This window comes from Gymnoscopelus braueri (assembly GCF_963280865.1).
Source record: "Gymnoscopelus braueri genome assembly, chromosome: 1".
NCBI classification, from domain to species: Eukaryota; Metazoa; Chordata; class Actinopteri; order Myctophiformes; family Myctophidae; genus Gymnoscopelus; species Gymnoscopelus braueri.
Window position 1 is genome coordinate 43,579,592 of NC_137603.1, and position 11,344 is coordinate 43,590,935.

At 42.0% G+C, this 11,344-nt stretch overlaps 2 protein-coding genes across 2 annotated transcripts; both read right to left on the reverse strand.

Moving 5' to 3' along the window:
* Positions 1 to 89: 89 nt before the first annotated feature.
* Positions 90 to 4,796, reverse strand: LOC308088729 (E3 ubiquitin-protein ligase TRIM35-like; the record flags this gene model as incomplete). The annotated part of the gene is made up of 3 exons (XM_080433287.1): positions 4,726 to 4,796; positions 752 to 1,954; positions 90 to 113 (listed from the first exon to the last, which is right to left on the reverse strand). The coding sequence occupies exons 2-3, from the start codon at positions 1,817 to 1,819 to the stop codon at positions 90 to 92; spliced, it is 1,092 nt and encodes a 363-aa protein (XP_080289413.1). The 5' UTR covers positions 1,820 to 1,954; positions 4,726 to 4,796.
* LOC308088740 (kelch domain-containing protein 3-like) lies at positions 1,851 to 8,113 on the reverse strand (the record flags this gene model as incomplete). The annotated part of the gene is made up of 2 exons (XM_080433295.1): positions 1,851 to 1,954; positions 7,006 to 8,113. 2 exons carry the CDS (start codon positions 8,111 to 8,113, stop codon positions 1,851 to 1,853), a joined length of 1,212 nt encoding a protein of 403 aa, XP_080289421.1.
* Between the last annotated feature and the right edge of the window lie 3,231 nt (positions 8,114 to 11,344).

The following is an 11,344-nucleotide window of genomic DNA, read 5'->3' on the forward strand; positions in this document are numbered from 1 at the left end:
CAAGGCTGATACAGAAAAGGGAGATACAGTTAAGGGTAGCAACAATACTAGTAGTAATAAAATGCAAAAAAGGTTAAAAAATTTAAATGTCAGCAGGTAGCAACATACTGGGACTATAGAGTAACAGACACCATGTTAATACAGAACAAAAAAACACCTGCCTGGCCCTTGGACAAGGACTATATGTATGTACTGTACAGTGGAAGAGTCAATGGGTCAAATATACAGTATCACAACAAAACAAATACAGCATCAGCACAGTATTGTCATGAAAATGGACGTTAGGACAGCAACTAATGCAGATAACCGCCAATTAGATCAAGGACAAAGACAGTATCAATACAGTATCAGTAAGAAAAAATACAGCATCAGATCAGTACAGTACTGTCATAATCACCAATCAACATCATTATCATCATCGATCATGATGTTACTCCAGGGTTACACTGAACTTCCTTGGTAAGATCTTCAGAGGGAGAGTTTCAGTGACAAAGAATGGAACGAGTGCGTCAGTGAAAGTGTGTGTGAAGGTGTGTATGTGTGTGTTAGTATCAGGATCAGAGAAGGACAGCTTTCCTTTATTCCAGTCCAGCTGCACTCTGATCCTCTGGGGTTTCTGCTTCAATACAAGAATATGGAAGAAGAAACCCCTGTTTTGTACACTGTATGTACCATGCTGTAACTTTATAACCCACATTGTTTTGTAAGACATTTCCATCAATCCCATGTGCCAGTGTGTATTGTCTCCAACCTCAACATCCCAGCTGTGAGTCCCTGAGTTGAATTGCTCAGAACCCCAGATAGAGGCAACAGAGCCTTGGTTGTCAGTACGCTGCAGTTCTTCTCTACGTCTTACACTGGTCAGATTATCAGACAGAATGCATTTGGAGCTATGGTTGGGGTCCAGAATGACAGGAGTGTAAGAGACAATGTCCTTCATTTTGTCCCAGACTCTGAAGGTCAGGTTTCCCAGGTGTTTGGCCTCATCTATCAGTGTTCCTTTGACCAACTGTGGGACGTCTGGGTCCTGCAGTGTGAGCTGGGCTCTTTCCACTGTGGTCTTGTAGTTCTGCAGGAATGAGACGTCTTCAGCTTTCAGATCCTCCTCTATGGCTCTGATTGTGTGTGAAAGGGTTGACAGGTCTCTGTTCAGAGCATCAATCTTCTCCTTCATCACCTGACTCTTCTGCTGCTCTTCCTCTCTCAGTGCAGTGATCCCGGCCTCCTCTTCCTCTTGTAGAAACTGATGGAGCTTTTTAAACTGTTCCTTGATCTTAATCTCTGTTGACTGGAGCTGGACTTTGAGGCATTTTGCTATTCGCTCTAATGAAGTTTTATCTTTATTAAATACCTTCAGTTTCTCCTGTAAAGGCTTCAGTGATTTCTGGACTTCCTCCTTGTGGTCCAGTGCAGCTTCATCGATGGGTCTGAAACTGTGGTTGGTGTGTTTTTTTGAATCTCGACACACAACACACGCTGGCTGTTGACATTCCAAACAGAAGAGCTTGCGTTTCTCAGTGTGCAGACTGCAGAGATCCTCAGGCCCAGATAAAGTTCTCTGACGTTTTGAAGGTCTCTCATCTCTCTCCTGTATGAAGGCCTCACACAAGTTCTTCAGAGCCAGGTTACAGGGTGGAGATTTTCTTTTGCTTATTTTCTTACAAACTGGACATTCATTTGTTCCCTTATGTGTCCACCATTCCTGCAGACAGGATTTGCAGAAGCTGTGGCTACATGCCAGGACAACAGGATCTTTAAAGATGTCATGACACACAGGGCAGGAAAAATCCTCTTCTGAAAGAGACGACGAGGAAGCCATTTAGTCTCTGAATGAAGCTCTGTGAACACTCCTAGTAATGTTCCCTGAAGTTTCCTTTCACTGTGAAACCTGGTTCTTGTTCAAGTCCATTCAGCAGCAGATTCAAGTGGTCTGGGTCAGTATTTTCTCCTGTATCTGTAGAAAGACCAGAATACAATAGAGAGTTAAGTCTCCAAACTATGGAATGAACTCCCCATTGCAATTAGAACTGCAGACTCACCACCAATCTTCTGCCGTAATCTGAAGACTCACCTCTTCAGACTAAATGTAGTATGTATAAAATGTGGTATGTATAGTTTCAATGCAGGCTAATGATAGGTTCCTGGTTTACTTATGTATTAGTTATTAGATTATTGGTGTTCAATCATATGCTCAAATCGCATTTTCTGTCTTCTCCAGCCTAATATTTGAGATATCTCCCTTTGAACGGGCGACTTGAGTGGAGGGAGTCTTAAGCGTATTACTCAAACCTGGTGTCTTTTAAGATGGTTTATTTACCTACCACACACACACACACACACACACACACACACACACACACACACACACATCTCTAGTCTAGTACTACTCTAATACCACTACAAGGAGCATAGTAAGTTACATGGTCAGTTGTTAGACACCAGTTAGGTTAGAAGGAACCCTGTTAGGTAATTAAACCTGATGAGAGAGAACAAGCACGTATTAAGAATATGAATTCACACCAGTATGATCACATCAGAAATACAAACATTACAGTGTTAAACTCACGTACTATAGCCATTCCACTCTCGTCATGATGAATCTGACACCACTAGCGAAACAAGACCTTTTATAACTCCAGTCTCCACACATACAAGACCCTCCTCTGGGGTTGGACTTAAGCTACAGGATGTGCTGATCCCCCATACAGCATTGCAGTTTGCAGGCACTGGTTTCCCGTTATCCCAGGGCAGGCTAGCTCTGGTCTTCTGCTTAGTCAGCCATTAAGGTCAGCTTTTATCTCTAGTTTGGAAACCCCCCACCTGATAGTGACGTCAGTATTCTCCTAACTGTCCCCCTCTCTTCTTCTTGGATGAGAGGGCCCAAGTTATTTATGGCTTACAGAGGGCCCAAGTTATTTATGGCTTACAGACCCTGGGCTTCCCAGTAATGAAGCCTCACTTACTGGGACTTCACTATAGTTATACTGCTAAATATAAACACATTACTATATGGCACTTAATCATATGCAATTTTCCTGCTGGACACATGGATTATTGTACAATTGGTTTACTTATGTATTATATTACTATTTTTATGCATTTGATGTATTATGTGTATTATGATGCATTATCTTGTGTCCTTACTTACTGTAAATCGCTCTGGATGGAAGAGCGTCTGCTAAATGCCTAAACTGTAAACTGTGAACTGTCCACAGCTAATTACAACCAAACATTAACATTTTGTCTACATCCCATGTGTCAAAATCACACTTGGTCCTGTTTTGGTCCTCACACAGTGACACACAAAGATCACCATAACTGTAAGCGTCCCGAGCTGATCGAGGATGGTCTCTCAAACTGATGGTTATGAAAAGTTTATTCCAAAACACACCTTAAAAAGGCTAAACACGTTATTATCTGACAAAAAAAAAACATTCATACAGTAGGCCTGTGTACAATAATTACTCAACATGAATTGTTTAACACATGACAATCTCATGTTAAATGGCAAAATGATCAACCTTTTACTTAGCCTTGGAGTCTTGATCCAAGGTTATAGACTTAATCACAGTGAATGACAATAACTTTTTCACAATCTTCTCAACAAACAAACACTAATGAAATGTACCTTATTATTCGTATTGTGTGTCTCTTTTTAATAAACGTAAAATGTAGACTACGTTTTAACCATGACCGGATCTGTAGAGGGCGCAGTGGAGTAACTAAAAGATGTTTTCCATCCGGTGGATTATTTAACATTTTGGTCAAAAAGTCTATTTTAGACGTGAGGTGGGGGGTTCAGACTGTCCCCATTAAGGGAACATCTTAAAACCGTCTTTGTTTTGGTGAGTAGCAAAAGTGTATTTTTTATTTGTACTACAGTCGAGAGTCGAGACTAGAGGTAGCCCCTACGGAACCTCTCCCTCCGCTAAGTAGCTCCGAGATGAGGTCCCTCGTTGGTTCCTGCCGTTTGCGGTCGACATTGTCGCACATTTTCCAGTTTTACATGTTTCTTACCCCTTTCTGCACATCGTATCCAAAAAGCAAAGCAATTGCGCCACTCTCTCAGATGTTTTAAGTTCTAGCGGAACATAACAGCAAATTAAATACAAGAAAGTATTTCATTTGCCTCGGTTTTCATCCGGTTCCATAATATTTTGCATTAGAAGATGCAATTCAACATTTGACCAGTAGGGTAATCAGTAATGTTATCTCTACGGGCGCAACTCTTGCGCAATGTCTTAAAAACATGTAACCGGATGAAAACCGAGGCAAATTAAATACTTTCTTCAACACGTTGGAAGCTGTTATGTTCCGCGAGAACTTAAAACATCTGAGAGAGTGGCGCAATTGCTTTGCTTTTTGGATACGATGTGCAGAAAAGGGTAAGAAACATGTAAAACTGGAAAATGTGCGACAATGTCGACCGCAAACGGCAGGAACCAACGAGGGACCTCATCTCGGAGCTACTTAGCGGAGGGAGAGGTTCCGTAGGGGCTAGACTAGAGGCTGCGCTACGGGGGCGCTAGCTAGTCCCACGTAGCCACCATGGCTACGTGGGACTAGCTAGCGCCCCCGTAGCGCAAAAATACACTTTTGCTACTCACCAAAACATCTACTCACAGTGCCGAGGCTCCTTGATCGGTATGAAGACGAGCCTATTAAGTTGATGACAACATACAATGAATTGAACACAACGTACTGTAGTATACAATGAAAACGTACCTTGAGTATCTTAACTAGGCGATTTAACATGTAGGTCCGTGAATGCTCTCTGAACGTTATCTACAGCTGTTCAAACAGAGTTTATAAAGACGCGCGCTTAAGACCCGCGCATGAAAAAACACCCTTCCTGTTTCTTAGCACTTCAAAATAAAATACTATAACAGAAGAACTAATAAAACTAACTAGAATAGAATGTATGCAAAACAATGTAAAAGTGACAGTTGCATAGGAACAGTGAGGTATCAATAATGCATTAACATGAGTCACCGTATATCATATACAATTAAAGTTAAAGGTAGGGTAAGTGATATTTTTTGGTTAAAACAAAAGGTATTTTGTTAAAAGGTTAAAATACTATATTCTGATAGTAATCATTGCTATAGAGTGTTTTTTTCAGTAACAGATGTCTCCCTGTCTCTCCAGCTCTTTAATAAACAGAAAATACATTTTTCGGTAGGTGTCAAAATCTCAGGAGAAAGTACCCATTTTTAAGCTTAATTTGTATAGTGTTCCAGTTCCAATTTGTCAGCTCATTTCTTAGTGTCATCACTTCCAATTTCACTTGTTTAATCTGTATCCTGATTGAGTTCTCTGTCCTGGTTGGATAAAATTGGAAATTAAACTGAAACTGAAACGAAAATGCATTTTCTGTTTAATAAAGAGGTGGAGAGACAAGGAGACTCCTAATACTGAACAAACACTCTATAGCAATGAGTACTATCAGAATATAGAGCTATTTAACACTTATTTTAACCAAAGCAAATCACTTACCCTACCTTTAATTAAATAAAACGTGGCTTCTTTACTGATGACAATAGTAGAGCTGTCTTCTGGCTGGATGTGTGCGTGTGCGTGTGTGAGAGAGCTACTTTTACTCAAGTACAAAATCTGACTTCTTCCACCACTGGTTGCTGCTTTGCGTTACATTTTTTATTAAACCCCTTTATTTGATTTACAGCCATTTAAATATCTTAAAGACATTTATTAGGATACTTTTAAGAAAAGCTCATGTCACTGTTTTGTTGTCTTTGTCCCTGTACCATCAGGAGGTGAACACCATGCTGTTTAGACTGCAGTGGAACCGAACGCAGTCCCTGTTGCTGGATTCACACAGAATTATTACATTTACTACAGTTTGATTTTAAATTTGTTATGCTTATTTCTCTTATAGTTCCTAATGTATGCATACATACTGTAGATTTGCTTTGCCATTCATCATGGCTTTATGTTGAAGAAACAGTGGACTCAACAGCTAAACTAGGCTGTGCTACTGATTGGGAGTGTGTCTGCCAAGTGGGCGCTGCGTGGGCACTAGACGGCCCGCGTAGCAGGCTGAACTTCTAGTACATGTACAAACTGTGATGACAGGAAGGGGTGTCAGTGTGTGAGAATTATATTTGGTTGGACTTAACTGAAAACCCTAAGTAACTGACAATTCTGATCTCATATGCTTGCTTTATTTTTCTCACGTTACAGGCAGGGCAGAAAATAATTTGATAACTTAGAGCTCAGGATCCACAAGGGAAAGGTGTGGCTCCAATGTGGATGTCTGACTTCAGCCTGTGACATTCGTCGTATATAATCGGACATGACTACAAATTTTGGAAAGGTTTCGGAGTCCCATTGACTTCCACTGTAAAATAAAGGTTAAATATTTAAAAAAGCATTTAACATGTGGAAAACAAATAGTGGGGGCCACTTCTGTAGCCTACTGGCAGCATGGATACAAAATGTGGTGCTGATCGGACCAGCGATTTGTGAAATTATCTCCTGACAGACACACACGCAGAAACCTTCCCATAGACAGCTAGCTTCTTGCAGGGGCACACCGTAAAAAAGACGAGCCCCCCAAAGAAACAAAAGAACAGAGTGCGTGTACGTTTAAGTCGGGGTTTGGATTTAGATTTTTGTGTAGTCTGTATGGTGGTATGAAAAATGTGAATCTAAGAAAAGAAGGCCTGCAACTCACTTTTCGATGTTTCGATTCTTACAGATCTTCAGGTTAAAAGGGTATGAACGATGTGTCAATAAAGAAGTGGGTTAAAAAAAAGAATGGTTAAATAAAGGTTTCCACCTTTGCGGTAATTTTACTCACTCCCAGTTTGTCTCCAATACAAACATCTGTTTCCTGAAGAACTCTTCCATATACTAATTCTTTCCTTTGCCCAAAGTGATTTGCCCACATCTTTCCCTTTCTTCTGTTCCATTGCATGGAACTTCTCTGACGTTATCACTCCCATCACCATCCAAGGGAGGTAGGTGGAAATGTTGGACACCTACAAGTCATGGCTGACAGTTCCCATCTGATGTCCTGTGGGAGTCCTGACTGCTCCAGACCATACTGAATAACTGCTAGCTTGCATAACATCTTCAGACTAGGACTTAAGTATAAAATATACAGATCAGGCACCTTGTTGACATCCACTGGAATGGGTGTATATCTGTATCCTCCAAAGAGGATGATATGATCTCCCACCATGCAACAGCACATCCTAGACATCCGTGAACATGGGCCTTTCCCCTTGGGCTCGACCTTCTTCCAGGAGAAGGTCTTTGGGTTGAATTTCCACAGATCATTGAAGGTCCGGTAGAGAAGACAGTTGTCGCCACCAAATATGTACAGCTCTCCATTGTAGGCAAAGGCTGAATGACCCCCTCGTCCTTCTGGGAGAAGATGTGCAGAAGGTGCGCTCAGCCAGCAGTTGGTCTCTGTGTCAAACACGTTGATGTTGTCGTAGTTGATCTCGACCTGGCCTGCTTGGCCCCCAAATACAAACATCTTTGTCCCGATGATGGTGGCAGAGTGACAACCTGAAACAGGTGCCGGAGTGCCTCTGGTGTTAATTAAAGACCAGACCATTGTAAAGGTGTCCAACTTGTAGATGTCATTATTGCATCCGGTCAGCAGGTTTAATCCACCAAAGACATACATAACCTTCCCCAAGACACAGGCTGAGTGGCCACACCTCGCTCCTGGAACAGTCCCAGAAACTTTGGGCTTGAACCATCTGTGGGTGTGGACATCAAATGCATAAAGCCCGTTGTGGTACTCCCATGTGTGCATAACTTGCCCCCAGATCGTAACACCCCACCAGATGGTAACCCCTCCCCAGATGTAGATGATATCTTCTATCAGCACAGCTGTGTGGCCGTCTCTCATGTAGGGAACCTCAAGGGGACATTCTCCTCTTCCCGTTGTCACTGGGGGTAGCTTCATCCAGCGTAGAGACACTGTGTTGAAGACTTGCACCTCAATCTGCCCCATTTCATAAAAGTATGGCTCCTTCGCACAGTACCCTCCGAAGGAGTACACCCTGTGCCCCACTGCCAGAGCAGCATTAAGGGCTCTCTTTGGTCCTCCTGACAGATGTAGCGTCCAGCGAAACATACATCAGCAACAGGGTGGCTCCAAAAATACTTTCTGGTTGTGCTCATTAAAAAAGTAGCACGGTTGCGCGCGCCACCCCTTATATCTGTAAAGCAAGACAAAGGTCAAGCAAAGCTTGGCCAATCCGCCAAAAGCTGATGGGTTGGCCAATCAGGGAAGTCGATGTCTGTTGTTTCCATTGTGGTCCATTGTACTCAATTCATCATCCTGAGACATACATGTGTTGTTGTTACATGTCAACAACAACAACACTAAAACAAGGAACAAGGTCAGAGGAGTTCCCTATGGTGTTATGGCCATGGGCGTCTCTCACTCTGGAGAAGTAGTTACATGGGCACTGATCCTCTGAGTATTTTGAATACCAGACACTCACTGATTACATTGAAATTGCGAACAATTCTACACATCGCCTACACAAAATTTGTTTTTAAATGTGAAGCACCATGCATGAGTTGTGGAGAACGGTATTTTGCACCCCTGTATGCCTAGTGTGTAGTGTAGGCTATCAATTAAAACCTGGCTTAAAATACTGGACTCTGTGATATAACCAATTTCCCTCTATGGTTGCGAGATCTGGGGACCATTAGCAAACCATGACCTTGAAAAATGGGATAAACACCAAACCGAGACCCTACACACAGAATTCTGCAAATCCATTCTCCGTACCCAGCGAAAAACACCAAATAATGCATGCAGGGCAGAATTAGGACGATACCCACTCATAATCAAAATAAAAAAGAGAGCACTTAAGTTCTACAACCACCTAAAAAAAAGCGACCTAGATGCACTCCATAACAAGGCACTCACACACAGCGAAACTCTAGAGAGATGCCCCCTCAGCCAGCTGGCCCTGGAACTCAAACACAAACAGAGCCACGAGATAGAAAACCCATTGGACTAAACCAAATTATAAAACAGCAAAAGGAAAACTACCTGACACATTGGAAAGAAGCAACACAAAAGCAGAGTAAACTAGAATGCTATCTGGCCCTAAACAGAGAATACACAGTGGCAGAATACCTGAGCACCGTGACCGACCCAAAACAAAGAAAAATCTTAACTAGGTACAGACTCAGTGAGCACAGTCTTGCGATCGAGAAAGGTCGTCACAGGCAGACCTGTATCCCGAGAGAAGACAGACTATGCACCCACTGCACACAAAATGAAGTGGAAACCGAGCTACACTTCCTAACCGTCTGTCCATTGTACCAAGACATCAGAGACACATACTTCCCACAGATTACAACCACACACGGAGATTTTGAAAACATGACCAATGACAAAAAACTCCCATATCTGCTGGGAGAAGTACAACAATGTGCAAACACAGCAGCAAGATTCGTGAGTTGCTGTGATAGGAGAAGGATATCAAACGGAACACAACCACCCTAAAGACTAATCATTGTGTATATTCCTGCACTATACCTGCACCCAGTGATCTTGGTACATAGAAATTGATCTATTGAAGATTCTGACTTTCAAATATTTTTGTTTTGATTGTATTGCTGTATTGTTGTATTGTGCTTTCTGCTTTGGCAATGTAAACGTATGTTTTCTCATGCCAATAAAGCCCATTGAATTGAATTGTGTGGAAGTGACAATAAAACTGATTCTGACTTCTGACAAAGTCCAGCCATATACTGGTTTTTGACCCAGTATGTCTTGTTTTCTTGGTTGTGGGCAAGCTGATTTGGCCTAAATAGTTCCTGCAGTTCTTTAAACCGTGGTAAAAGTGGTTCTCAAAGTGGGGTCCACAAGGACACCGTCCCCCCCCCCCCCCAGGGAGGTCCATGAAGGGTCCTCAACAAAATGAGGAACAGTTTAATAAATGTCACTAATCACTATTATTTCACTTGATTGATTGATTGATTGAAATTTTTATTAGGCAAAAGAATGTAAAACAACACAGTTACATTTATAATGCTTTTGTCTAAAAGGTCCGGCCAAAAAAGTCCTTGCGGACTTGTTTCCGTTGGGGTCCTTGAATTAATTTCATAGACATATAGTAGCAACCAACAGTTAAAAAAATCAACATGAAAATACAGATAATACAGAAAAAATACCACTATTAAAAATAAAAATAAAAAAGCATGAAAAAATATATATATATATGTACAAAAAAAGGGGGGGGGAAGCATGGAAAAACAAAATATGTACAAATAAAAATCACACCCTGTGTGAAGTGGGCGGTGTCTTGCTAGCTAATCACAATACTGAATGGAGTCAACCAATCATGTACAAAAGATAAATACATTTATTGAAACACTCTTTATGATGGACGAAACCATAACTTGAAAAAAACAAGTTTCTGTTTTTTTCAAGTTATGGTTTCTTATATAGGGCTATGCACATGTGTCATGTGACACTGGCCAATCACAGTCCTGAATAGACTGTGATTGGCCAATCACAGCGCAGGATAATTGTACAAATTTCCTGGGCCCAGATCACAGCGCAGGAAAATGTACATTTTTCCAAATCTCACTTATAGGGGCGGTTTCACCGCCCAAAAAGAGGAGGGGGGGGGGGTCAGGGAAACTGGTACTAGCTCCTCTTTCGGCCTCCAGAAAGATGAGTTTTTAGGGCTGTTTTGAATGAGCCCAGCGAACTGCATTTTTTGAGGGATGGGGTTAGACTATTCCATTCCTTGGTGGCTGTGCTATAGAAGGAGAATTTGCCCATGTTTGTTTTATGGGTGGGTGGTACCAGATTGTTGTTTACGCTCCCTCTAGTTTCGTGGCTGTGGGTGTCACTAACTTTTTCGAGGTATTTATACAGATATGCGGGTATAGGGGGCATTTCGGGCAAATCTGCATTTACAATTTTGAAGACCAGACCCATTTTTAGTTGTTTAACCCTGTCTTCCACCTAGGCTGGCAAAGTGAGTGGGAGAGAGGTGGGTCATGGGCCCCAGTCCGAGAAGTAGTCGGATCAGTTTGTTTTGGGAGGTTTGAAGCTTAGTCTTCAGTGACACTGAGGTGTTGGAGTACCAAGAGGAGCTAGCATAGTCAAAAAGGGGCTGAATCAGGGCCCCTGAGAGGGTCCTGAGGGCCTGAGGGTTGACAAAAGAGGAAACTCTGCCCATAAATCTGGTTCTCTGGTTTACTCCTTTGACCACCTTTGTTGCCATGCCAGGCTAGAATTGACCCATTGAGAGCATTTTTAAGAATGACTATTCAGATCATATATTTTTCACTCTCCCCACGAGGATCTCCCTCCTACAGTAGGCATATT